Below are 27,905 nucleotides of genomic sequence, written 5' to 3' on the forward strand. Positions count from 1 at the left end.
GCCCTTTCCTCTAGTTGTTTACATCGTTCTTCCAATTTTCTTGTCTTTTCCTCTACACAAGCCTCTACCTTCTTCATGAAGTTACTCATAAGGCTACTTTCTTCTGCTTCTTCCAATTTTTGGTGTTCAGGTCTAGATGTTGGAGGCGAGCTAGGTTCTGGTGATGCTGTATTGCTCTTCATTTTGCTGTATGTACTTCTGCCTTGACGTCTGCCCATCTCCTTGTGGTTCCTTCTTGGTCTTATCAGTGTACTTGTTTCACAAAGAGCTGACAGACTCAGGAAGACTCTCTTGTCCAAAAGGGAGTTCTCTTGTCCAACTCTTTGGTCCAGAAGGGAAGTCAGGGGCAAGCTCTGGTCCAGAATGGCAGTCGGGGACAGGCTGGGAGCTGGGGGCCGGTCTCTAAGTCTCAGGAAGTGGCTGGGGTCTTGGGCAGATGGGCGTGGGAGCAGGGCGCGGAGATTACAGGGGCTTCCGGGGGGGCTGGAAAAGGGGATCCCTCCCGGTGGGGCTAGAAGGGGAGCTGCCCAGTGGCCAGAACCCGGCGCCAAGCTGTGCAGGCCTCCCCGCAGTGGCTGGTGCCCAGGGATGGGGTCCGGGCTGGACCCGGGTACTCACCTCTGGTCCAGAAGGGAAGTCGGGGGCAGGCTGGGAGTTGGGGGCCGGTCTCTAAGTCTCAGGAAGTGGCTGGGGTCTCGGGCAGATGGGCATGGGGGCAGGGCGCGGAGACTGCAGGGGCTGCTGGGGGCTTGGAAAAGGGGATCCCTCCCGGTGGGGCTAGAAGGGGAGCTGCCCGGTGGTCAGAACCCGGCGCCAAGCTGTGCAGGCCTCCCCGGAGTGGCTGGTGCCCAGGGATGGGGTCCGGGTGGACCCGGGGACTCACCTCTGGTCCAGAAGGGAAGTCGGGGGCAGGCTGGGAGCTGGGGGCCGGTCTCAAGTCTCAGGAAGTGGCTGGGGTCTCGGGCAGATGGGCGTGGGGGCAGGGCGCGGAGACTGCAGGGGCTGTCGAGGGGCTTGGAAAAGGGGATCCCTCCCGGTGGGGCTAGAAGGGGAGCTGCCCGGTGGCCAGAACCCAGCGCCAAGCTGTGCAGGCCTCCCCGCAGTGGCTGGTGCCCAGGGATGGGGTCCGGGCTGGACCCGGGGACTCACCTCTGGTCCTAATAGACATTATTTACTGGTCTCCAACGATATATTTGACAAGTTGTTTGTTTGTTTGCTTGCTTGTTTTGAGACAGGGTCTTTCTGTGTAACGCTAGCTGGCCCAGTACTTGTGTAGCCAAGGCTAGCCTCAAACTCACAGCAATCCTCCTGCCTCAGTCTTCTGAGTGCTGAGAATACAGACATGCATGACCACACTTAGAAACAGCTGGTATTGTCACAGAATCAACTAACCTGGGCTCATAGGGGCTCACAGAGACTGAACCACCAACTAGGGAACCTGCCTGGGACTGACCTAGGCCCTCTGCATAGATGTTACAGTTGTGTGGCTTGGTCTTCTTGTGGGACTCCTAACAGTGGGAGCAGGGGCTGTCTCTGACCCTGTTGCCTTCTCCTAAGGGGTTGCCTCATCCAGTCTTAACAGAAGAGCAGGTGCCTAGTCTCACTGCAACTTGGTATACCAGGGCTGGTTGATAGTTATTGCAGGCCTGCACTTTCCTGAAGAGAAACAGGAAGGGGGAGTGGATGGGAATGGGGGTGAGGGGAGGGAACTGGGAGGAGAGGAGGGAGGGGAAACTGTGGTTGGGATGTAAAAACAAACAAATAATACAAAAAGAAAGAAGGAAGGAGAGAGAGAGAGAGAGAGAGAGAGAGAGAGAGAGCGAGCTGGTACTGAAAAAGCATTTAAAGATGACTCTGGGTTCTGTCCTTCATTGTTTTTTGTTTTCTGAGTGTTTCTCCAGTAGCATCTACAACCTGACATTAACCTGGGGATTGGGGATCTGAACTCTGGTTCTGACACTTGCAAAACAAACACTTTAACCTCTGAGAAATCTCCCATTCTCTCCCCTGATATGGTTTGTGTTTTAAGATAGTCTCTCGCTGGAACCTGGGCCTTGCTGATTAGGTTAGGCTGTGTCTAAAAGACTCTAGAGTCTGTGGGTTTCTGCCTCCCCAATGCTGGGATTGAACTCAAGTCCTCATTCGTGCAAACGCCCAGTGATGTCCTGACAGAACTGTCTCCCTTCTTTATCATATGCAATCAATCCTTCAACCCAAATGCAGGTCACTGTGCCAAGGGCATAACTTTCATTTTCCAGAGAACCCTGGGCACTTGGCAGGTAAAGAGATTCTAAGTGGATCATTCAAGTGACTTGGGGATCATCTGAGCAGAGGAAAAGGGTGTTAAAAGCCAGTCTTCCTGCTCATGGCCACCATTTCCTGGCTTTGTGAAGAAAGCTTTTACTTCTCTTTTTCTTTTTTATTTTTTTAAAACCATGTATTCTTGTGTCTGTGTGAGTATGAATAGGTGTGTGTATATATCCTTAGAGGCCAAAAGAGGGGACTGGAAGCCCCTCCAGAAGTAGTTACAGGCAGTTATGAAGTGTCCAGCATGGGTGCAGCAAGCCCTCGTAATGCTGAGCCATCTTTTTCTTCCTCTTTTTCTTTTCTTTTCTCTTCTTGTCTTGTTAGACACAAATCTCCCTAGTTAGCCTAGACTGGCCTTGAACTTGAGGTCCTTCAGCTTCAGCCCCCAGAGTGATGGGATTACAGGGATGTACCACCAGGTCCACTTCAGCTGGAGGTGAGGATCAAACCCAGGGCTTTGTTCACCCTAAAAAAGCCCCTGTCCACCCATCCAAAGGCCCCAGAGTGTTTTTAATTAGCCAAGAATTCAATGACTAAGAGGTCAAGACTGTTGTTGAGAACCAATATAATCAGGGATGGGGCTGTAGCTCAGCAGCAGAGTGCTTTGACAAGCACCCGTGAGGCTTTAGGTCCAACCTCTAGCACTCAGTAGTAGAAATAATAATAATAATAATAATAATTAATATTAATAATAATAGAATAATAATAAAATGGAAAGGAAAACTGTGTCTTGGGCAGTTCTGAAGATGAGTGGAATGGGAGATCCTTGTCACTCTACTGACCTTGTGCCTAGAGAGGCCTCATACAGGGCCCTGCTTAGAATTAGGGAGGGAGAGACAGTCATGCCCCAGGAAGATTAGACATGTGACAGGTGCCAAGGTTGGAGCTGGAGGAAACCCAGAGGGAAAGTACTTCCTTCTCATGTCAGTAAGGAAGTCTGGGAAGGTGTTATGTGGCATCATTATCTCTAAGGAAGAAATGTTCATATGATGCTTTCTAGAATCATACTGGTCTCCATGGAGAAATCGCCACTCAAGTGCTCAGGAATCTGGCTGAAAACTCTGAGCAAATATCTGGTGCAAGTTCTAACATGATCTGGCCTCCTCATAGTGGATGAGCCCCTCTGCCAGTAGAGAAGGAAAAATTAAGCAAGTGATTCAGCCAGGACCCAGAACTGATTCTAGATTGAACACAATGACTGGCCTCTAAAGCCTCGAGCAGGCCCCCCCCCCCGGTCAGTTTCAGGACCCCTCTAAGACAAAGAACTGGTAGTTTTTCGGTCTTTGCATCTGCTGGCCTATTCTCCAAGTCTTCATGAGTCCAGCTGTGCCCACTTGCAAAAGACCACCACAGCTGGGCTTGTTGACTGTTGATCACTCCCTGCCGGGTGCCACCTGTAGCAAGAGGTCTTGTATAATATTAGCGGGACCAGCCTTCATATTATACTTCCCAGGGGCTCAGGAGAGAGAACTACGAACAGCGAGGACTATTTTCAGGAAATAAAATCTCAGCACACCGAGTTCTTAGCCCAATCATGTATTCTTCCAAATTTTCTTTTCCGTCTTTCCGCGCCCTGGGAGTCCCGGTATATGTACACTTACAAGCAGTAATCCCTTGGCAGTACAAAGCCAGGCTTCCAGGGCCAAATGGAGGGGTGGTAAGAATCACAAAGAGGGGCAGTAATTGTTAATTATCATTTGCAACCAAAGAGGGAAGTGACTAATGGGGAAATGTATTAACTAAAGGCTCATTTTGGGTAATATCTAAGAAAAGAATTCTTATGTGCTCAACTATAACCTTAAACGTGATTGGTAGAAAATGTTAAGGATCAGTAAGTTGCTAGATCAATGGGAGAAAAAAAACTGCCTTCTTTTTCCTGTAGCTTCTATCTGTCCAAGCTATCTGCAGTTTTTCTACAGGGTGGGGGAAAGTGTGCTTGGTTGCTAGGCAACCTGTACACAGCTAGATGCCTCTGGTGATAGTTAAAGGGAGATCTGGAACTAGAGGTAAGATTTGGGAAAGGAGGAAGTTAAGCTTAATTGGCACATCCGCCAGGCCTTCTCAAACGGGTAGTCTGGATGCTTAAGTCTGTTCTTAGAGAGTACAGAGGTATCTCTGATAAGGTACTTTCCTCCATCTGGGGATGGACCTGGCTGGATGCTGCCAATGATGATAATTACAGGGAGGCTTGAACTGGGGTTCAGGCTGAGCATAGCTGTTAGCACAGAAAGTTATCTAAATATTCCTAGAAGTGGTTAGGTAAGGAGTTAGAGGTCTATAAAGTTAGTAAGGCTGTAAGAAAAGAAGGGTCCCATCTAACCTAGGCAGTGTCTCCGTGTGGAATTTACCTTAATTCAGAAGACTTATTATGTGGTGGTTTGGATTGTTGTTTCTGTTAGTCCTTGAATGTGGCTAAGGTAGAGATATCTGATTCCAGTGCGGAAAGCGGAGAAATGGATGGACTGGGGGGAACGAACCCTTTCCTGAGGCTGTTCTCCAAATACTTTGAATGTATATGTCCAAAGAGTGATCAGTCCACACTGTTAGCAATTCTTAGGGAAAAATCAATTGGGAAAACTATGAAGGCACACGTGATTTTCATAACAGAAGACAGCTGATATATAACAAGCCAAAGAACACCAAAAGCTCCTTGGAATTTGGCTTCCTGTGAAGGAATTCCTTGATCCCTTCAGGTAGTGGCTTTGCCATAACCAGCCGAGTTCTTATATTCCTGTGGCCCGTAGCAAGGAGGGGAAGGGGAGAGTGTGTCATGGGACCTTCACCTGAGTATCCAGCCCAGTCTCCCAACAGGTGTATGCATTCTTCCCTAGTTACATGTGGCCTCAGAGACAGTCCGGAAGTACATAGACTGGGAAAGACTAGGCTCCACCTATGTGGCCTTGAGGGGTCAGCCACCTCCCAGTGTGGCCTCTTTAAAGCCACCTAGGCTTCTGTCTGTGACCTCCATTGCTCTGTCAATGAGCCTAATAAAGTCACTAGTTCCCGAGGGTGAACTTGGTAAAACTGTACCTTGGATTGTGATTCGGACCTTTGCAGGAGGGGTAGATGTTATGTCTCTGGGGGAATGAATTTTAGCAACAGAATCTAATGGAAAAAAGAAAGAAGGGGATGGGACCATGGTTCAGTTGATACAGTGCTTTGCCTAGTACCCGTAAAGCCCAGGGTTCTAGGCCCAGCTCTACATAAACTGAGTGTTGCAAGCGAATGCATATTAACTCCCAAATCATGTCAATATTTATGGATGCCATTTTTCTAATAATAATAGTAATAACAATGGTTTTCTAGCATACCACTTTTTAAGTCCTTTTGAGACAAAGACATCTTGCACTGTCAAGAAATATGCAACTTTGTTATTTATGTGCATAAGTGTTTTGCCTTCGGGCATGTATGTATATCACATGCATATCCAGTGCCAAAAGAGTCTGAAGAGCTTGTCAGATGCCCTGGGACTGGAGTGAGAGGTGATTGTGAGCCGCCATGTGGGTGCTGGTACTGAATCTGGGGTTTCCGTCAGAGCAGCCAGTTCAATGGTAAAGCATTGAACCACCTTCTCTCCAGCCTCTCGAGAAATAGGGTACTCTTCCATAGATACCACCTTTTTCAGGAAGTGATCACACTGCTTCCTGTATTATTCTGTGAGGTAAAGAACAAAAGGAATAGCTCTGATGGTGGAGGAATAGACAGAAAAGCAATTTCAAAGGACAAAAAAGGCAAGGGAGATACAGATCACCAGCCGGGGACAGAAGCAAGGGCAAGAAGGCCTGAGGCACACTTCGCAATATCCTCACAGACATGTGAGTCATTGCCCCACCTGGCTAGAAGGTAGCTGAGTTGAAGAAATAGGATTCCTGTAGTATTTGGGAACATGGTAGGGGCCATGCAGGTGGCTCAAGGGGGAAGAACCATAGGGTCACTGGAGTTCAGGATAACTCCAGTTCTTATTGTGGAAGGAGCCCGGTCTGAGGAGGGAAGGTGGGCTTGGAGTCCTGGGTATGAGGGAAGAGGCTAGGCCTGGAGTCCTGGGTCTGAGGGAGGAGGCTGGAGCCTGGAGTCCTGGGTCTGAGGGAAGAGGCTGGGCCTGGAGTCCTGGGTCTGAGGGAAGAGGCTGGGCCTGGAGTCCTGGATCTGAGGGAGGAGGCTGGAGCCTGGAGTCCTGGGTCTGAGGGAGGAGGCTGGAGCCTGGAGTCCTGGGTCTGAGGGAGGAGGCTGGAGCCTGGAGCCCTGGGTCTGAGGGAAGAGGCTGGGCCTGGAGTCCTGGATCTGAGGGAGGAGGCTGGAGCCTGGAGTCCTGGGTCTGAGGGAAGAGGCTGGGCCTGGAGTCCTGGATCTGAGGGCGGAGGCTGGAGCCTGGAGCCCTGGGTCTGAGGGAAGAGGCTGGGCCTGGAGTCCTGGATCTGAGGGAGGAGGCTGGAGCCTGGAGTCCTGGGTCTGAGGGAGGAGGCTGGAGCCTGGAGTCCTGGATCTGAGGGAGGAGGCTGGAGCCTGGAGTCCTGGGTCTGAGGGAGGAGGCTGGAGCCTGGAGTCCTGGGTCTGAGGGAGGAGGCTGGAGCCTGGAGTCCTGGGTCTGAGGGAGGAGGCTGGAGCCTGGAGTCCTGGGTCTGAGGGAGGAGGCTGGAGCCTGGAGTCCTGGATCTGAGGGAGGAGGCTGGAGCCTGGAGTCCTGGGTCTGAGGGAGGAGGCTGGAGCCTGGAGTCCTGGGTCTGAGGGAAGAGGCTGGGCCTGGAGTCCTGGATCTGAGGGCAGAGGGCTGAGCCTGGAGTCCTGGGTCTGAGGAAGGAGGACTAGGGGCCTAGAGCTGTGGGTCTGAAGAAGGGCTAAGCCTGGACTCCTAAGTCCGAGGGAAGGGGTTTGGGGTCTGAATCCCTAGGACTGTGGAAAGGAGGGCTGGGTCCTAGTCTCCTGGCTCTGAGGAGAGTGTTAGGGTCTGGACCCTTGGGTTAATGGCAAGAAGACTGAGACCAGGACCTTTGAGCCTAAGGGAGGAGGTTTTGGGAGCTGGACCCCTGGTTCTAAGAGATGAAGTCTGGGTCTGTACTCTTCAGTCCAGGGGAAGGAACTATCCAAACAGCCTAGCCTTTCTTGTAGTAGACTGCGGGCAGGGCGCCGGCCTGGTGTGTATTGCAAGGCAGCACTCCCCATTTCCTGGGCTGCCTTGGGTAATCCTGGGTATAAAAGGATTGCATTTCCTGCTTAAAGAGCACTGGAAGCGTTTCTAGCCACAGACTGAAGTCATGAACCTTATGCCAGTGCTGACCCTCCTGGGAGTCACCACTCTGTCACCCTGTACGTGAGAAATCTCATCTGGAAGGGGACGTCTGTCCCAGGAAGTGGCACAAGGTAACCATCTGATGATATGGAGCTGATCTTCTCATGCCAGGTATACCAGCTCTGAGCTGTCAGAGGGCCATAATAGAGGCTGTGCGGAATGCCTCGGAGCTGCCCCTTGAGTGGAAAACCGGTGAGAAAACCTGTGAGGTTGGTGAGGGTTGCCAAGACCTGGTGATGCTCCTGGAGAATGGTAAGAAACTCCAGAGACCCACCCCACGGCCCTCCAGCATCCTGCATCCCTGGGAGGAGCTCTTCCTCAGCTGCAGGTGCGATCCATCCATGCCCAGTCCTTTCTTTCCTAACATCTCACCTTACCCTGGGATGTCCAAACTCACGCCAGGACCCTGGGGTCCCAACCCCCACCTCCACCCGCCTTCCCTTCTCCACCCAGGACCCCGAATACACTTGCTGATCATCAAGGACTGCGTTAAGGCTGAGGACCAGGAGCCCCGGGTTATCTGGCTCAGGACCGGTCCCGGGCTCTCTATCGTCTCCTACACCCGTGTGTGTCACCATAGTGACTTCTGCAATGATGTGTCCAGCACTGAGGTTCTTGGGGACCTACCCACACCCACAGGTGCCACGGGGAGGAAGGGTGACATGTCGGAGGGGAAGGATTTGGGAGAGAAATCAGTATACAGGGTTATTCTTTTACAGACACTCACTTGCCCACGGAAGTTTGGCCAGCTCACTGGCTCCATCCCAGCCTTGATTGCACCCCTGTCCTTTTTCCTCTTCTAATTCACTCATCCTCCTTGTCTTCCCGCCCTCTACTCCCCCCATCCTGCCTCAGAACACTCCTGCCAGCATTTGACAACAGGGTTGGAGCCACGAGTCAGCCATATTTTCTGATGTTGATATTTTCTGATGCCTTCAACTCTGGTGCTCGATCCTGCCCCTGTTCTGCCGGCATAGCCCTTCTTTCCATGTGGCTGGGATTGATCCCCTGGTGGCTCTCACACTGGGTTTCTGTGTTTCCTTTCCCTAAGGGGCACTGGCCTCCAACTTGGTTGACTGGTTGATTTGTTCTATGAGGATGTGGGTGTGCCAGTGTGTTCATGTGTGTGCAGGTGTGTGTGTACATGAGCACGTGCATGTGGTGGATGGTGCATATGCATGTGGAGATGTGTAGAAGCCAGAGTCCAACATGGGGTGCCCTTCCTCAGAAACCATCCAGTTAGTGTCTTTGAGACCAGGTCTCTCATTGGAACCTAGGCTAGCTCACAGATTAGGCTAGGCGAGCTGACCAGCAAGCCCCAGGGGTCCACTGGCTCCGCCTCTTCAGTTTTAGGGCCTTCAGTGGGTGAGTATACCTAGTTTTATACATGGGTGCTAGGAACTGAACAAAGGTCCTTGTGTTCCCAAGGCATGTCTCCTCAGCCCTGGCTGGAGACTTTATGCTGCCTTTGTTGCTTCTGCATGGCATTTGGGGCTGTGGCATGCTGGAAGATTTGCTGAATAACTGTTTTTTTTTTTTTTTTTTTTTTTTTTTCCTCTTTCACTGCTTAGCAGAAGTTGTGGGTGAAACCATTGGTTCATTCTAGGGCACCCCCCTCTCCTTGGCCTAATCTGTATCTACATCCTGTCTCAAAAGCCATCCCTTCCCGAGGCCCTGTGCCTCCTGACCTCAGCCCCAGGGTCTTTGCTGACCTCCCCACACCCTCTGTCCTTGATCCCCCAACTAGACCATAGCCTGAATTTCCTGCAGCTGGACCTGTATGAGGGGAACTGCAGGAGGGGATGTTGGGAACACAGTGGGGGAGGGGGCATCTGAACCAAACCCAGGGCTTTCCCACTGCCCCTCACTGTGTCTGTCACCTGCAGTCCCAGGGTCCCTGCGCTGCCCACTCTGCCTTTCTAAAGATGGCTGTAAGAATGCACCCGAGCAGGTCTGCCCCGCAGGCAGCTCACACTGCTACAGTGGAGTCCTCAGGCTCAGGGGAGGTAAGCCTGGACACGGGGACCCTGGGAGAGTGTCTGGAGAACAAGGGTAAACAGGTTGGGCATTGAACCCACAAGAAAGTAGGACCTCCTGGAGCTGGGTTTGCCTGAGACTTGGATAGCAGCTCTGTGTCAGCTCTCTGTCCCCTCCCCCTCATACCTATAGTCCTCTTTCCTTTTCCTAGAGAGCATCACCACCAATCTGAGGGTGCAGGGCTGCATGCCCCAGCCAGCCTGCAACCTGCTCAATGGCACCAAAGCAATTGGGCCCTTGGATATGAGTGAAAACTGTGGTCTTCAGTTGGGTGAGTAGGAAAACGAGGCCCAGGCTCAGGACAAGATGATCCTTGTAAGCACCAACCAAGGCTGGCCATTCCCAAGAAATCCAGATGCTTCCCACTCACTTCAGGACTGAGAGGACTCTTCCAGAGGGTGGCTGGAGGGTTAGGGTGTGTGTGCCTGCAAGAGATGTCCAGCTGTGGGAGAGGAGAACTGGGGTGTGGTCACTGTCAGAACTAACGGACAAAGATACAACAACAGACATCTCAGCTAATGTTGAACTGAGTGAAACAGAAGGGTGAGGAGAAAGATTGCTACGAGGAGAATTCCTCTGTGAGGTTTTGCAACAATCAGATCAGGACCATGTGCTTTAAGGGCCAACCTTAAAGACCTCCTCTCAGGGTCCAAAGGATTCACCACAATAAGCTTGGGAAAGACCAATGGCGAAGGAATAAATCTGCTCACCCTGCGATCCTTCTGTGCATATCTCTTTATTCTTCTGCTCTTCTCCTAATTTCCTTGGCCTAATTGTCTATAATTTCTCAGCTTTAGTTCTCTGTTCTCATCTCCCTGTTTCTTCTCCTCTAGCCTAATAATTCTCCTTTCACAGGACACTTGAAGCAATAGAAAAAGTTACAAGAGTTACCTCTCATTAGTCAAAAGCACATTCCTAGGGGAAGTGATAAGGGCAGAGCCATTTACCATGGCAACACAAGCTTCCAAGGTTACAGGAGTAAGACTGACCAGACCCCGAGGGAGGGGGACACAGTGCCCAGTGACAAACTTTGAGACACAGGTCTATTGTCAGCAGACTTGGCCAGTGAAGAATTGGCAGGCTTTTCTTAGGTTGCTTTGTGTTAGTAATCTTGGTAGGCACCTGTGACTCTGACCTTGTGCATAACTGTAAAGTTTTAAAATTATGATCTATATATAAAGGCCTTTAGTCTAGTTCGAACTTGCTCTGAAATAAAAATGAGCTAAGTGTGTTAGTCTGAGGTGAGATTATTTTTGTTAGTCTGAGCAAAAGGAACAAAGCAGGCTTTAAGTGTCTGCAGTCTCATGAGACAATGGATCTGGCCATGAAGCATATCCTACTATATTTTCTATATATCAAAATTATACAACTAAATGAAAAGTCATCTTCCTGAACACCCACAGATATATGTACCCATAAGATTGAGATGTAATCATGAGATTACATATACACATTATTTGAATATGCACACACTGGGGAGATATCATAGCTGTTGTTGCACAAGAAGTTACAGATGGAAGCAACAGTGTTCCGAGTCAGTGGCCTGCAAGCCTTGCCTGCCCGGGTACCCCATCTGAGAATCATTCCTATGGTGGGTTGACATCCGAATTATTAATTGCTATAAACGGTAATGGCCTCGTGGCCTGCAATAGCTTGTGAAAATGGCTCCTGACACTGGAGGAAGTGACGAGTTCCTTCTTTGCTTGGCCTTGGAAAAACACTAGGTCTTCTGGAAGTTTTTAATTCAGTGAGTGTGTCTCGATGCATGTGTGGTGTGTTCATGTGTGAGCAGGTGTGTGTGTGTGTGTGTGTGTGTGTGTGTGTGTGTGTGTTCATGTGCACATGTGTATGGAGGTCAGAGGACAACCTCAGACATCACCCTTAGGAACAACATCCACCTCCTTTGAGATGGAGGTCTCTCAAGGGTCTGGAGTTTGCCAATTAGACCAGACTTGTTGGTCAGTGAGTCCCAAGAATCCATCTGCTTCTACTTCCCAAGAACTAGGATTACAGGTGTGTGCATACATCCAGCTTTTTAAAAAGATTTTTTTAATGTGTGTGTTTATGTGTATAGGTTCCCAAAGAGGCAAGAAAAGGGTATCCCAGGAGCTGGTGTTAAAGGTGGTCACTATCTGTCTGATGTGGGTGCTGGGATCTGAACTCAGGTCCTCTGCAAGATGAGTCACCTCTCGAGCCCCATCATACACCCAGCTTTTCCATGAATCTTTGGGATCCCAGACTCAGGCCTTCACGATTGCATAGTCAACACTGTACCGACTGAAGCACATCTCCCCAGCTCAGTGATCTTTTTATCCAAGTAGATGGAAAAGCCTGAAGACATAGGCTGGATGTCACTGACACCAAGGATTCCTGCCTCACGTACCACAAGAATGGTGCATAAAGGGGGCCGACCTGTTAGTGTTTATGATTCATGTCCCACCAGGAAGGGGTTTCCTGGGGCGTGGAGCTGGGGAAGCCCCTGAGGTGGATTTGATCTCCCTGTCCAGGGCCACAAGCTCTGGACTGCAACAGTGGGACCTTAGACACTGTACGGAACGTATTGGATCTGCACCTGAGCTGGACAACTGGCTGGAAAACCTGCGAGGCCGGCCAGGGATGCCAGGAAACATTGATGCTAATACAGAATGGTAAGAAGAGGCCCCACCCTTGTCACTAGCCCCTCCCACTGCATCCTGGGAAGGACTCCATGGCACTGGAATCTAGGGCTCCTTCATGATCAGATGAACCCCCTCCTGTGCCTGGTCCTCTCCTCACCTGCATCTAAACCACCTTCACGAGGACAATAAAGGTCTGTGCTCACAACAGCCTCCCTCTTTTTCCAGGACAAGAATTTCACATGGTTCTCACTAAAGGATGTACTAGTGATTCAAACAGAGAGGCTCAAATCACCAGGCATAGGACAGGCCCCGGAATCTCCATAATCACCTACGTCCATGTGTGCCGCCACCAGGACTTCTGTAATGACCTGTCTACAACTAGAAATCTTTGGATCCCACCCTCTGGCACAGGTATCTGAGTAGGCAGATCCCCAGAGAAGGGAAGGGATTGTCTAGAGGAAAGACAGGGCTGTGGGGAAGAAATAAGTACACAGGGGTTATTCACTTTATTGTAATTTTTTTAATATATTTGGTGGTACTGGGGATGGAATCCAGGGCCTTGTACAAACTAGACAGGTGTTCTACCACTGAGTCACATCCCCAGCCCCTCACTGGGGGATTCTAGGCAGGGGCTCTACCATTGAGCCACACCCTAGCCCCTCACTGGGGGATTCTAGGCAGGAGCTCTACCACTGAGCCACACCCCCAGCCCCTCAATGGGGGATTCTAGGCAGGAGCTCTACCACTGAGCCACACCCCCAGCCCCTCAATGGGGGATTCTAGGCAGGGGCTCTACCACTGAGCCACACCCCAGCCCCTCACTGGGGGATTCTAGGCAGGTGCTCTACCACTGAGCCACACCCCAGCCCCTCACTGGTGCATTCTAGGCAGGGGCTCTACCATTGAACCACACCCCAGCCCCTCACTGGGGGATTCTAGGTAGGGGCTCTACCTCTGAGCCACACCCCCAGGCCCTCACTGGGGGATTCTAGGCAGGGGCTCTACCACTGAGTGACATCCCAACCCTTGGGGCTGTTTTAAAATCAACTCTACTGGCTGGCAGCCTGTTAGCTCCCTCCACCTTGGCCTTGAATACTTGCACACCCTCCAGGTTCCTACTGTGTGTCTCTTCTGCACTTCCTTCCTGTGACCCCACACTGGCCTTGTCTATGTGCGCCTCATTAACTCCCCTATAGGTTTTCTGGTGCTGCACCACCAACCTCAGAGAGGCCTTGTTCCCACCTTGTTCCTTCTACTTCCTCTACGGCTGATGTGGAATCCTGATTTCACAGATCATGTACTTCACACTTCCTCTTCCTGTTGAACATGAGCCTAGAACATTCCCTTCTTGTTGCCTGGCATCAAAAATAGCTTCAGATGGTGCTTTGCCTTTCTTTAATCTGAAATAGTTTGAGAACAGGGCAGTCTTCTTTCTCTTGGTTATTTGACAAACCTCGGGAGCAACTGGGGTGGGGTGGGGTAGAGAGACGACTCAGCAGCTAAGAAACCTGTTGCTCTCAAAGGACCCAAGTTGAGTTCCCAGCACTCACCTTGGATGGCTCACAACAGCCTGTAACAAGTCTAGTTCCAAAGACCCTGAAGCCTGGGCACCTACACACACATATACAAACCCACCCCTCACCCTCCACCTATACACAAATACACATGAATAAAATAATAAAGATAAATCCTTTTTTAAAAAGAAGTTTGGCGTAAAGTCAGTGGTCCCTTTGGGTACCCCCTTCTTCCCTATCTAAGTTCATGTCTCTTGTCAGACTGGAAACTCCCTGCAGACCCCACCTAGGAAAATAGCACCTCTGGTGTTCCTGGCCAGAGGGCTTCCCCCACACTCTCTACACCTTTGCTCCCCTACTAGGCCACAGCCCAAATTCCCTGCGTCTGGCCTATCCAGAGAGGCTGAGGCATGCTGGGGGAATGAGCTGAGGGCCCTCTGAACCAAATCCCAAAACCTCCCACTGTCCCTCACTGCATCTGCTGCTTCCAGTCCCAGGGACGCTGCGCTGCCCACACTGCCTTTCAACCCGTGGTTGTGAGAACGCCCCTGAGCAGGTCTGCCCTGAAGGCAGCACACACTGCTACAGTGGAGTCCTCAGGCTCAGGGGAGGTAAGCCTGGACACGGGGACCCTGGGAGAGTGGGCTAGGCATTGATAGCCGAGTGTCTGGAGAACAAGGGTAAACTGAGACAGGGCATAAGACCCAGAGGGGAGCAGGGCTGGCCTCCTGGAGCTGGGCTTGCCTCTGAGACTTGCATGATCCTTATGTCTCTGTTTCTGTCTCTCCCCATCTCCTCCTTTCCTAGAGGGCATTGATACCAGCCTGAAGGTACAGGGCTGCGTGCCACAGGCAGGCTGCAACCTGTTTGATGGTACCAAGGCAATTGGACCTATAGATGTGCTTGAGGACTGTGGACCCCAGTCACGTGAGTTTCTCATAGGAAAAGTAGGCAAATCGCCTGCAGTGCAGCCAGGGACAAGGTGGTCCTTGTGGGGTGTGGGACACTCAAAGCCATCCAGCATGGCTAGCCAGCCCAGAGCATCACTCACTCAGATGTGTGCAAGCAAGGTGGGGGTGGGGGGGATTCTCCAGGGAGGCTGTACATGTGAAGGAGAGAGGGGGTGTGGCCCAGGAGAGAAAAGTGTTGAGGGAGCTTTGAATAATTCTGGAACAAGTGAGCTCACACGGCCTGTCCAGGCTCAATGGGAAAGTGCCTGGTGCACAGCCACCTGCTTGGTTGTCCCCATTCTACACACCCAGACCTGGTGTCATATCAGGTCTCATGGTTCATTTTGACCGCCTCCAGTCTCTCCATCACCTTCTCCCATCCTCATCTATGATACCCAGCAGCCTCCACGCTCCACTGGAAAGAAAATCAGAGAGAGAATCAAGGGGGTTTGGTTATGGTGGAGAATGCAAGAGTCACGTGAGGGCTCCAGGCGTGTCCCTACTAGTGCATTCACACGCAGCCACGGTGGCATTCACTTGGCAGATGGGGGTGGCGTGGAGCTTCTCAGAAGGGTCGCAAGGCAAAGAGAAGCTATCGTAGAGATGGAAAATAGATTTAGAGTCTTATCTTCCCTAAGCGTATGGTCTTGTCTGTCCCTGCCTCAGTCTCCTAATAGGCCTGTGTCGTCTTAACCCTCAGAGCTTCAAGGAGAGAGTGTAGAGGGACCTGGGGAGATGGCCCAGCAGAGAAAGTACTTGCCACATGGCGTGAAGTCCAGAGTTTGAAACCCCAGCACCATATAAAACTGAGCACAGCAGCACACACCCAAAACCCTAGACCTGCGGTTGGGAGGGGGAAGGGAAAAACAGATGAATTTCCGAGTCTCCTGGCTGGCCAATCAGTGAGGTCCGGGTTCCGTGAGAGTCAGAGTGGGAGATATCCATCATCAAGCTCTGACCTCCACATGCTCGTGACACACCAAGCACACACACATGCATGTTCACAACCAAGCACACACACATGCATGTTCACAACCAAGCACACACACATGCATGTTCACAACCAAGCACACACACATGCATGTTCACAACCAAGCACACACACACACACACACACACACACACACACACGTGCGCGAGCTCACACATCCGTACACACACATGCATGTTCACAACCAAGCACACACACACACACACACACACACTCACACATCCATACACACACACACACACACACACACACACACACACGCTCACACATCCGTACACACACATGCATGCACACACAAATAAAAACTTTAGACATTTGAGTGGTTTCCTCAAATGTTCCGCTTGCATTTTATTTATTTTTTTAGTACACACATGGCCATGCTGTTCGAGTGGAAGTAAGAGAAAAACTTCATTTTACAGGACTCTCAGGAGACATAACAATGTAGCTTTTGCATTTTCTCCGGGATTCTCGGCAGACAGCAATGGTTCTTTCCACAACACTGCACTCTGAAGACACTGGAGAAATATTTGTATCTCGAGAAGTAAAATTGCAGTTAGAACTATTTTCTTGTTCAGCATCTAGACCCTTTTCTGGCAAGGCAATAGAGAGTCATGGTAGGGAAAGAAGACCCATAGGAACCCTGGCTCACCTGGAAGCACGGTCTGCTCTGACCCTGTCTCCATGTCCTCATCTGCCTGTGTCTCTCTAACTTCAAGGGGGGACTGAGTTCAACCAACATTAATCTTCATGTTCGCTGGTTTTCCCACAGCTAGATCTGGGGACTGCAGGGCATGGGCTGGATGTCACAGGCACCAAGGCTTCCTGCCTTGAACAGCATGAGAGAAGATTCTGGAAGGGTCCACTTGTTGCTGCCTGTGAATGAAGTCCCACCAAGCAGGGTCAGTTCAATACTGAGAGGGATTTGCTCTCTCTCCTCTTTCTAACTGCAGAGGCTCTGAAATGCCAGCATGGGACATTGGAGATCACAAGGAATGTATCGCAGCTGCCGCTCCAATGGACAGCTGGCCAGACAACCTGTGATGTTGGTGAAGGCTGCCAAGACACGCTGGTGATGATAGAGAACGGTGAGAAGGCCCTCTGGGTACAGACACGCCCCCTTTCCTGGCCCTGCCCCCTTAGCTCTGTTGGGCAACTGCCCTGACCTCTGCCTCAACCCGCCCATTTCTATCTGTCTAGGGGAGAAGGTGAATTTGGTTCTCACCAAGGGCTGCACTACTGCTGAGGACCAAGAGGCCAAAGTCACAGAGCACAGGACTGGCCCGGGGCTGTCTGTCACCTCCTACACCCGAGTGTGCCGCCTAGGAGACTTCTGCAATGGCCTGTCTACCACAGCCCCTCTCTGGGCTCCACCCCCTGTGACAGGTGAGGGCATCAGGGGGAAGCTGGGTGCTGGGGAGAAAGGCAGGGTGCCAGCTGCTGAAGTGCGTTTTGAGGGAAGACGTTCATTTACAGACTCTCCCTTGCTGGACAGCACCCAGCCAGCTCACTTCCTCCACTTTGCCTGCTCCTGCTTTCTCCACAGCCCACAGTTCCCAGTCCCTCTTCAGGGCCCTTCCCTCTCCAGGCCTTCTGCATTCCCTCATCTGCACTTCCCTGAGACCCACAATTCCAAAGTCCCCTGGCTGACCTCTTCTAGCAACCCTGAACAAAGTGGATTTCCCTTTAAAAAAATCTTATTTTTAGGTGCGTGCGTGCGTGCGTGCGTGCGTCCAGAAGAGGCATTGGGTCCCCTGGCGATGGAGTTATAGGTTGTTGTAAGCCTCCCAACATGGGTGCTAGGAGCCACACTTGGGTCCTCTGCAAGGGTGTTATCCTTTTTTCTTTTTTTACATCCTGTCCAACGTTTCCCCTCCCTCATCTACTCCCAGCCCCTCTCCCCCACCCTGCAATCCACTCCTCCTCCATTTCTGTTCAGGAAAGGCAGGCCGCCCATGGACATCAACACAGCTTGCCACATCAAATGGTGGTGAGACTAAGCACCTCCCCATGTATTAAGTATGAAGAGCAGGATCCCAAAAGCCAGCAAAAGAGTCAGAGACAGCCCCTGCTGGCACTGGTGTTATCCATTCTTAACTGCTGAGCTATCTCTCCAGCCCCGGATCGTTTTCGTCTTTTTATTTTATTTAATTATAAGTGGGGGTTGCCCACGAGCACCAGTGAGTCTGTGGAGTACAACCCACGTGAATCTGTTCTGTCCTCCAACATGTGGGTCCCAGGGACTGAACTCAGGCTGTCTGGCTCGGTGGCAGGTTCTTCTCCTGCTGAGCCATCTCACTGACCCCCTGGGTGGGTTTCCTGCCAAACTCCCAGCCTCACACTCCAGTCCTGAGCAGCCCTGCTTTTCTTGTGTGTTTGCCCTCTTTCCATATGGCTGGCTTTGGTTCACTCGTATCTCATTTGGGACTTTCCCATTTCTTCTTCCTACTGGACAGTGGGATGGGGCTTTCCACAGTCCTTGTCGGGTGGTAAACTGGCAGGCTTCATGTTTCTGTGTTCTGCAATATTTTGTTATGAGGGGATTTTCTTAACTATTTAGTAAAGGTTGTGAGTAGAGCCACTGGCTGCTTCTCGCCCCTCCCCCTACTCAGTGAAGTCTGTGGCTATCCCCAAAGGTCCCCACAGGCTGCTCTTCCTACACCCAGTCCCAGGGTCTCTGCAGGTTCCCCTGTCCTCCAGTCACAGCCCCAGTTCCTGCAGGCCTGCATGAGAGGAGCCCAGGAGCGCTTGCTAGGGAAAGTGAGGCACCTTGGGGAACTAAGAAGGGATATCTGATCCAAACCCAGAGCTTCCCACTGCCCCTCACTACGCCCCTTGCCTCCCAGTCCCAGGGACCACACGCTGCCCACTCTGCTTTTCTACCCATGGCTGTGAGAATCCACCCAAGCAGGTCTGCCCTGCAGGCAGCTCACACTGCTACAGTGGAGTCCTCAGCCTCAGGGGAGGTAAGCCTGGATGGAGGACCCTGCGGGACTGAACATGGTGGGCTGGGAGTGGGGATCTGGGTGTCTGGGGAGGAAAGGTAAACTGAGTGAAGGAAAGAGCCTCGAGGAGTGTGAAACCAACCTCCCAGAGCTGGGCTTGCCTCCGAGGCTCTCATGACCTACGTGTGTGAGGTCTCTCTCTCCCCTCTCCTCCTATCCTAGGGGAGATCATCTCCAATCTGAGGGTGCAGGGCTGCATGTCCCAGCCAGGCTGCAATCTGCTCAATGGCACCCAGACAATTGGACCCATGAATGTACGTGAGGACTGCAGTCCTCAGAAAGGTGAGAAGCATATGGGAGAAAAGTAAGCCACACCTTACACTGCAACCTCAAGGCAAGATGATCCTTATGGGGTGTGGGACACCGAAAGTTATCAACTGAACCAGCCACCCCGACATTTAAAGGAGCATCATCCTTTCAGCCATGCACACAGGAAGTAATTCTCCAAGGTTAGAGGAGGTTGGGAGGTAGAGGGCCGGAGAGAGGTGTCCTGTTGAGAGAGGGAGGGAGTGTGGCCCAAGGCACTGGGACAACGAGCCCACTGGGGAGAGCTTTAAATAAGTTTGAGAAAACTGAACTTGGGTGACCCGTCCATGTGGGAGGTGAGATGTAAGGAGGACAGCTGGGGTGCACAGCGCTTGCTACTGTCAGCATCCTGGCGCCTGGCCAGGTTCATTCAGAACACAAGTGTTTATTTCTGATTTCATTTCCATGTACCCTGACCTCTGGTCACCCCATATATCCCACTTCACTGAGATGACACCCCCCCATTCTCTGCACCTCCTTTCATCCCCATTCATGAGGCTGTAGAACTCCAGTGGCCTTGCTCCATGGGAGAGAAAATCGTAAGAATGGGTGGGTATAGTTGGAATTTTCTTTGGGCTTCCACCCAGTTCCCAAATAAAGACATAGTGACTTATTATTAACTATGGACGCTCAGCCTTAGCTTAGGCTTGTCCCACTAGCTCCTTTTCCTTAATTTAAATGGTTTCTATTCATCTATGTTTTGCCTCAGGGCTTTTTACCTTTCTTTTTTCTGTATGTGCTACTTTCCTGCTTCCTCCCTGTCGGTCTGACCCCTGGCGTCTCTTTTCTTCCTTCCCACCTTTCCCCGACCCCAGCCTAAATTCCTCCTCCTACTTATTCTCCCTGCCTGGAAGTCCCACCTATACCTCCTCCCTTACTATTGGCCATTCAGCTTTTTATTAGATCAATCAGATGCCTTAGGCAGGCAAGGTAAGATAGCAACACATCTTTACATAGTTAAACAGAGATTCCGTGACATAAACAAATGCAGCACACCTTCACCCAATTAAGCAAATATTCCTCAGCATGAACAAATGCAAACATCTTTACATAGTTAAACAAATATTCACAGCATAAACTAATGCGGCACATCTAAGGGGCCTCCTGGGCTGTCCGGGGGAGACATCTCCACTTGGTCATTCTGAGCTGAGGCAGTACTGAATATGGGACCCACAACTGGCAGAGATTGACGGTGGTGTCAGAAAGAGCTCTGTCAAGGAGGTAACTTGTCTTAGCTTTCCTGGTAGAAATGGCTTGTCAGGGACTGCAGAGAGTGTAGATGGATTTTTCTTTTGGGGCCACCAGCTCACAGAAAATGGCATGGAGACTTATTATTAATTATGAAAGCTTGGCCTTAGGTTAGGCTTGTCTCTAACTAGCTCTTATAACTTAAATTAACCCATAATTTTTAATCTATATTTTTCCACACACTTGTTACCTCATCTCTCCACTGTGCCCATCCTGGTTGCCTGTAGCTGGAGTTTTCTCCAGTCCTGCCTGGCCCACGATCAGGACAAATCAATCTCTCTCACCCGCCAGTCCCGCAGCTGCTCAGACCTAACTGAGTAAACACACAGTTTGTTTACAAACTGTAGGGCCATGGCAGGCTTCTTGTTATCTAGTTCTTTTATCTTAAATTAATTCATATCTATTAGTCTATAAGTAGCCATGTGGCTCATGGCTTACTAGCACCTTGCATCTCGCTTGTCATGGCAGTGGCTGGCAGCGTCTCTCTGACTCAGCTTTCCACTTCCCAGCATTCTCTTCTCTCCTTGTCTCACCTATACTTTCTGCCTGGCTACTGGCCAATCAGTGTTTTATTTATCAACCAATCAGAACAACACATTTAACATCCCACAGCAGTTGTCCCCCATCTGGATGGGGACTCCACCTCTCTTCTTCCCACAGTCCTCTCTGTCCAGGAGTCCCACCTATACCTCCTGCCTAGCTATTGGCCATTTAACTTTTTATTAAACCAATCACAGTGACACATCTGCACACAATGTAAGGGAATTCCACACCAGGAGAGGGCTCTGTGGGTAAGAGTATTTGCTGTGTGAACATGAGGACGCGAGTTCAAGTCCATAGCATTCACCTACAAAGGTGGGCATGGCCACACACCACACACACACACACACACACACACACACACACACACACACACACACACACACACACCTGTAACCCAGTGCTGTGAGAGGCAGAGACAGGAGACTCCTGCTGATTGCTATCTCCAGGTCAATGACAGACACTGTCTCAAGGGAGGGAATAAGATGAAAAGCAATAGAAAAGGACATTTCACATAATTTTTTTAAAAAGAGAAAACACATTCCACACACACTGTGCATATCACACACAATGCACACAGCAGCCTCACAGATGCACCACACTGTGCTTCATAATCCTGTCTCATGCATTTTGGATCCTGTGTTCCTCATATACATGGAAACCCCAGAAACCTCATGTGCCCACACCCCCATAGAACCCACAGTGCATTATACACGCAGCTCGTGCTACAGGCCACACACAGACTAAACACTGACAATACAGAACACCCCCCTCACCCAACACACGAAAACCTACGCCACAAATCACACATCTGCACACACCACATGTGCACCCCTCACATCCCAAATAGCATACACAGAAACCCCATGCCAGCTGCATAAAACACAGCCATTATCCTGCAGGTAATGAGCTCTTGGCATGGGAGCCAAGCCTTGGAGGAGCATGGCCATCCCGGGGTTGGGTTCGGCTGGGCAGTTTAGCAAACATTTATTGGGGATCAGCAAAAGCCAGTGGCAAATGCTAGAAGCACAGGATGTGTCAGGTGGGGAGGTCTGGGGGAACAGAACAGCTCGTGCGAAGGTTCAGGGGTGAGAGAGAGTTAGGTGTGAGCTGTGTGATGGCCCACGGCAGACTGACAGACTGCCTTCCTCCCCTGGCTGTCCCCAGAGCACATCCTCTGTCTTCCATTAGTCCCTGACACTGTCATCCCCTTAGCCTTACGGGCTGTTTCTGTGGCATAGTGACCAGGCAGACAGGAGGATGCGACCATGAAGAAGTAGGAAGGATAGGTCACACGGGGGCCCGGGGACCATTTTAAGACAACAGATTTTATTCTGGGGGAGATGGGGACCTAACAGAAGTTTCTGCCTTCTCGGGGCTTCTCGGGTTTCTCAGAGGGCTGACATGATTGCCTTATCCTTTAAGAGGACTCCAGTTATGGGTGGTAAATAGGTGGAGGAGAAGGTAAGGGGGGCTCAGAGAGACCCATGACAGTCAGGCAACGGCCCTGGGACCTTGCAGCACACTCGAGGTGGTGACAGTGCTAGGGTTCTGCAATACTGTGCAGCCTAAGCCACAGGGTTTCCTGGAGACGGCCACATGGGCTGGAGAGAAAACGTGGGTGAGAATCCGGGGGCCATGCTCCTTCTGCTACAGGGGAACCTTTGAGCAAAAGGGGAGGGTGTGGAGGGGTGGAGCGGGGAGAGTGCACATCTGGTCTGCAGGAGCAGAGCAGCTGGAGCTGCACATTTGTCACCTGGGAAATGAGGAACTGGCCAGCACCCCACTGTGAGCCATCGAGAAGGCTGGGGTGCTGGTGGACACCCAGTCCCAGCTCTAAGAGTTTCTTCATCACCGGGTACTCGACATTATGTGATGATGATCACGTCAGGTCCTTAGGGAAGGCCAAGTTCAAGGTCCTCAAACTAGACTGCTGTGTTCGACCCTGACTCTAAGGGGACAGAAAGCCTGAATTGTGAGTCCAGCTCTGCCACCTAATGCCTGGTGACACTGGGCAAAGTCCTCAGCACTTACTGCTCTGCTTCCCTGCCTTGATGCTGCCACTTGCTGTGGGTTGTGGTGGGGACATGAGACAGTCCAGTGGGCAGCGAAGACAGAGCTGCTCTGCAATCCCAGTGCTCCAGAGGCAGAGGCTAGAGGGCTGCGAGCTGGAGGCCAGCCTGGACCACACAGCAGAGCTGACAGACATGCACACACACACACACACACACACACACACACACACACACACACACACACGGGGACACTCATCTGTGGAGAGCCACTTCTGTACCCTAGCACCCAGCAGACCCAGTGCTCACTAGAGGTGGATCCAGGGATTTGTTTGTAATCTAGGGCTTCTCAGTCCAAAGAAATGTCTAAGGCTGGGGATATGGCCCAGTCAGTAGGTGTTTGTTATGCAAACATGAAAATCTGAGTCCAATTCCTAGAATCCATGTTGAGGGAGGGAGGGAGGGAGGAGAGAGAGAAGGGGGAGGCGGTGGAACATGCTTGTAATCCCAGCCCTGGCAAGGCAGTGATGGACAGACCCCCAGGACTTGCTGGCCAGCCCTCCTCGCCTACTTTCTTTGCCTTACTTCAAGAGCTTCAGATCATTGAGAGATCCTGTCTCAAAAAACAGGGTTGCTGAGAGGGCTCAGCGGGTTAAAGCACTCCCTCGGTTCCTTGTGGCAGGAGAGAACTAACTCTCAAAGTTGTGGCACACACACACACACACACACACACACACACTTCAATGTAATAAAAGTTATATAAGTAAAAAACGGAGAAGGTCGACTAGGGAGATAACAAAATAAAAGTACATACTGCAGAGAAGCAAGATGTGTAACTCCCCCAAGATGGCAGCTGCGGCTTCCTCTGGCTTCTACATGCATGCACACACACACATGTACACCCACACACATGAACAGGCATACATACACGTGTACACACACAAACACACACACACACACACACACACACACACACACACACACACACACACACACACACAGAGGAAGAGAAGGCTCCAGGCCACCTTACTCATTATTCTAAGGAGGACATGAAATGGATGGGGAGGAGAGAACGGCTGAAGGGGGAGCCATCTGTGAGGAGCAAGCCTTCCTCAGGAGGCTCTGAGAAGAGCGTCTGCTCAGGGAGGAACAGGGTGAGCAGAGCTGCAGACTTGGATTCTGAGTCCCTTCTTAATCCAGACAGGGAGGTCACAGCCAGGGCACTGGGAGTATGACTCAGAGTGTCATGGCCTCCCTTAGCCCAAACACTGCAGGGACAGACATGGTGCCTCCCGGACTCTCACAAGCCCTGGTGGTTTTCCTCTCCACAGCTACTCTGACCTGTTACAAGGGGATCATTGTGAAACCTGGCAGTGGCTTTGCTGAGACAGCTGTCGAGTGGTCTGCACCATCCACCCTGGCGTGTGAACCTGAGGAGTTATGTCAGGAGACCCTCCTGCTTGTGGACGTAGGTGTGTGATGTGGTGGACGGCCTCACTCCCGTACTGGCCAGCACAGCCCTGCCCTCGGTTGTGTGCCCTGCAGTTCCTGCCCAGCTCCTCTCTCTGTGCCTTGTCTTGCTGGGCAGTGGTGTAAGGTAGCCCCAAGCCCAGCCCCAAGCCCAGAAATGAGAATGGTGCTGTAAAAACCCAAGGGACCCTGATGACCTCCATCATTTGAAGGAGGATTATTGGGCTGGGTGTGGCTCATTTGGTATAGTGCCTGCTTAGCATGCATAAAGCCCTGAGTTTGATTCCTGGTACCAGGTAAACTGGGCATGCCTGTAATCCCAGGGCTGGGAGGGAAGAGACAGTTAAATTGAAATTCAATGCCATCCACACCTATATAGTTAATTCAAGACCTGGCTGGGCTATCCGAGACTCTCCGAGAGACAAACAAGAGAGTGAGGCAAAGAGCTAGAGAAACAGAGAGGAAGGAAGGGAGGGAGGGACGGGGGAGGGGAGAAGAGGGACCGGGTGAGGGCATGGGGCGTGGGGGGGGGGAGTCTAACACCTGTTTGGGGATCAGCCTTTGGCAGCTTTTCAGGGAAGTGGGGAAGGAGAGAAGCAGACCACAGGGAGCCAGCTGTGGGTGTGAAGGGCAGAGTGTGCAGGGAAATCCAGCAGGGTAGAGGAGGTGGTGAGCAGAGTGAGGCTGCAGCCTGAAGGAGGGGCTCAGGGCAGGCTGTGGAGACTGTTCAATGGGATGTGCAGGGCAGGGCAGAAGGAGCCAGGCTTGTGCTGCAGGCTTTGGCTGACACAGGACATGCTGTGTCCCACTGTCACTGGGCAGTGTGCTCTCCCTGGGAGGGGGAACATCGGGGGACCCAAGAGGTGGGCGCCCAGGCCTGGCCATCCTCCCCATCCAAGCCTGGCTTTCACTCTCTTATACCAGCAGGACCAAAAACACTCCTAATAGGGAGCAAAGGCTGCATCAGGCCTGGGGCAGAGGACAGTGCCGGTGTCTCCATACACTCCCGGCCCCCTGGAATACTGGTGGCTTCCTATTCACGCTTCTGTTCCTCCAACCTGTGCAACGAGGCCAGCAACAGCAGCAGCGTCCTGCTGAGCCCCCTCCCTCGTCCAAGTATGGGATCCGGGAACATGGAAGGACCCAGACATTTGGGAGTTAAGCGGGTGGCTGTAGCTGAGAGCGTGCAGTGCATCCCAGCTCTTCTCTCTGTCCTCAGCTGCCCTTGCCCCTGGAGACCTGCGGTGTCCGGTGTGTGTGGGGTTATACGGATCCTGCTTCAATTACAACAGCTTTGTCGCCTGCCCCCGGGGTACCACTCGCTGTTATAACGGTGACATTGTGCTCCAGGGAGGTGAGTGCTGAAGGCTAGGCTGCAGGATTGGAAGAGGCAGGGCCAGGGCTCCAGGGTTGAGGGTGGAGGGTTGTTCCCTAACTCCTAGGTCTGAGGGAGAAGAGATGAGTCTACCTCAGATGGAAGAGGGATGGGCCGGGACCACTGGGTCTAAGAGAGGAGGTTTGTGGCCAAGACTCATCTGAAGGAAGAGTTGAGGCCTGGAATCTGTGATCTGAGGGAGGATTACAGGAGTCTGGACTCATTAGGATGAAGGAGGAGGGCTGGGACCCAAAACCTGAGGTCTGAGGGAGGAGGGCTGGGTCTGGACCCTGGGTCTGAGGGAGGAGGGCTGGGCCTGGATCCCTGGGTCTGAGGGAGGAGGGCTGGGGTCTGGACCCCTGGGTCTGAGGGAGGAGGGCTGGGCCTGGATCCCTGGGTCTGAGGGAGGAGGGCTGGGCCTGGATCCCTGGGTCTGAGGGAGGAGGGCTGGGCCTGGATCCCTGGGTCTGAGGGAGGAGGGCTGGGCCTGGATCCCTGGGTCTGAGGGAGGAGGGCTGGGCCTGGATCCCTGGGTCTGAGGGAGGAGGGCTGGGGTCTGGATCCCTGGGTCTGAGGGAGGAGGGCTGGGCCTGGATCCCTGGGTCTGAGGGAGGAGGGCTGGGGTCTGGACCCCTGGGTCTGAGGGAGGAGGGCTGGGCCTGGATCCCTGGGTCTGAGGGAGGAGGGCTGGGCCTGGATCCCTGGGTCTGAGGGAGGAGGGCTGGGGTCTGGATCCCTGGGTCTGAGGGAGGAGGGCTGGGCCTGGATCCCTGGGTCTGAGGGAGGAGGGCTGGGGTCTGGACCCCTGGGTCTGAGGGAGGAGGGCTGGGCCTGGATCCCTGGGTCTGAGGGAGGAGGGCTGGGCCTGGATCCCTGGGTCTGAGGGAGGAGGGCTGGGGTCTGGATCCCTGGGTCTGAGGGAGGAGGGCTGGGCCTGGATCCCTGGGTCTGAGGGAGGAGGGCTGGGGTCTGGACCCCTGGGTCTGAGGGAGGAGGGCTGGGCCTGGATCCCTGGGTCTGAAGGAGGAGGGCTGGGTCTGGACTCATGAGGCTGAGGGTTGGGCCTTTAGCCTGTCAGGGAGTAGAGCTGGGCCCTGGAGTCCTGGATGGAGGAAGGAAGGCAGGGTTAGATTCATGGTTTGGGGAAAAGGATGGGGCTGGGATTCCTGGGTCTGAGTTTCCCAGCACTGCTGGATTGTATAGCCTGTAACTGCCCTTCACCCTCCAGGTGACCTGTCTTTCACAATGAGCATTCAGGGATGCATGTCCTCATCTGGCAAAACTTTACTGGGGGACTCCAAAACAATTGGGATCTTCTCCGCAAAAGAATTCTTTGAGGACGAAAATGATGAAAAGCCTCTGGATGGAGGTGCCTCAGCCCCTTCCCTCGCCTGGGTGTTAGGGCTGGGGCTCTCCTTAGCCCTTTGTCTGGTCCTCTCAGATGAACCCATTTTCCTGTGGTTCCTAACCCCTATTGGCTGCCCACAGCCATCCCTCCTCTGACATCATAACCTATGACCTTACACATGAAAGTGTCAGCCTGTGCTGTCCTGGTACCATCAACCCTCACACATGGTGAGGTGTGGTGATATTTCTACATGGGAGGCGCTGAACTCACCCTTGTTGGTGGCCATCCACGTATCGGCCACACCTGTGGAATAATAAAGTTGCTGTTGTTTCTCCGAATACTGGGTTTCTCTATGTGAGGAAATGATAGCACTCAGAGGATCCATTGAGAGACCTGCTGCCAAGGCCTGGTCTCCCTGTGTCCCCACCCCACCCCCATGTCTTCTTCCTAACCTGTGGCAGCACAGAGCCCTCAGGATGCTGCGGCCTAAAGCACCAGGCCTCACTGTGACCTGGGAAGGGCAGGACCACAGCCAAGGGCTGGCCCCTCACCTGAGGAGCCAGGCAAGGGGCTGTGAGTGGCACGAAGGGCGGGTAATTGAGTCGGGAGGAAAGGAGCTGAGAATAAGGCTTGATACAGTTTCTCAGGCCATTCATTATACCAGGTGAGTGTTGCCATGGTAGCCTTGAGAGGGTGAGGATCAGAGGACACACACACATACCATCCACACACACCACATCCACACAACATATATACACACAATCAGTCAGTCAGTCAGTCAGTCAGTCAGTCAGTCAGACAAAGACAGGCATTGTAGACATTTTCATTCCAGGCTGAAATTCGCATTGTCCAGCGGTGGTTCTTGGGACCCTGCATGGGCTGAATAAGGCAGTTCCCACA

General features: G+C 52.1%; 1 protein-coding gene and 1 long non-coding RNA gene across 8 annotated transcripts in view; one reads left to right on the forward strand and one right to left on the reverse strand.

The window, feature by feature from the left end:
- LOC121825728 (uncharacterized) overlaps positions 1-27,905 on the reverse strand; it is an 84,754-nt gene that overhangs the window by 34,439 nt on the left and 22,410 nt on the right. The window lies entirely within an intron of this gene.
- Positions 4,230-27,343, forward strand: LOC102926461 (CD177 antigen). 7 transcript variants are annotated; one of them, XM_042271581.2, is made up of 17 exons: positions 4,230-4,313; positions 7,706-7,846; positions 8,048-8,233; positions 9,481-9,600; positions 9,783-9,902; positions 12,139-12,279; positions 12,475-12,660; positions 14,255-14,374; positions 14,571-14,690; positions 16,655-16,789; positions 16,902-17,087; positions 18,548-18,667; positions 18,869-18,988; positions 24,144-24,284; positions 25,207-25,398; positions 25,502-25,636; positions 26,886-27,343. In XM_042271581.2, the coding sequence occupies exons 1-17, from the start codon at positions 4,274-4,276 to the stop codon at positions 27,158-27,160; spliced, it is 2,478 nt and encodes an 825-aa protein (XP_042127515.1). In that variant the 5' UTR covers positions 4,230-4,273; the 3' UTR covers positions 27,161-27,343. The 7 variants fall into 7 exon arrangements, with proteins under 7 accessions (XP_042127515.1, XP_076429609.1, XP_076429628.1 ...); XM_076573494.1 differs by having other exon boundaries at positions 25,210-25,398; XM_076573477.1 differs by lacking the exon at positions 4,230-4,313 and adding an exon at positions 7,499-7,611.

The sequence above is a fragment of the Peromyscus maniculatus genome, chromosome 1 (genome assembly GCF_049852395.1).
Source record: "Peromyscus maniculatus bairdii isolate BWxNUB_F1_BW_parent chromosome 1, HU_Pman_BW_mat_3.1, whole genome shotgun sequence".
In the NCBI taxonomy this organism is placed as follows: Eukaryota; Metazoa; Chordata; class Mammalia; order Rodentia; family Cricetidae; genus Peromyscus; species Peromyscus maniculatus.

What these genes read in the sequence shown, in the direction of transcription:
- LOC102926461 (XM_076573477.1), top strand. Translation starts at nt 7,560, where the DNA reads ATGAACCTTATGCCAGTGCTGACCCTCCTGGGAGTCACCACTCTGTCA. An exon ending in GGACTGTGGACCCCAGTCAC is followed by an intron (nt 14,691 to 16,654) that starts GTGAGTTTCTCA and finishes TTCTAACTGCAG; the next exon opens with AGGCTCTGAAATGCCAGCAT. An exon ending in AGTCCTCAGCCTCAGGGGAG is followed by an intron (nt 18,668 to 18,868) that starts GTAAGCCTGGAT and finishes CTCCTATCCTAG; the next exon opens with GGGAGATCATCTCCAATCTG.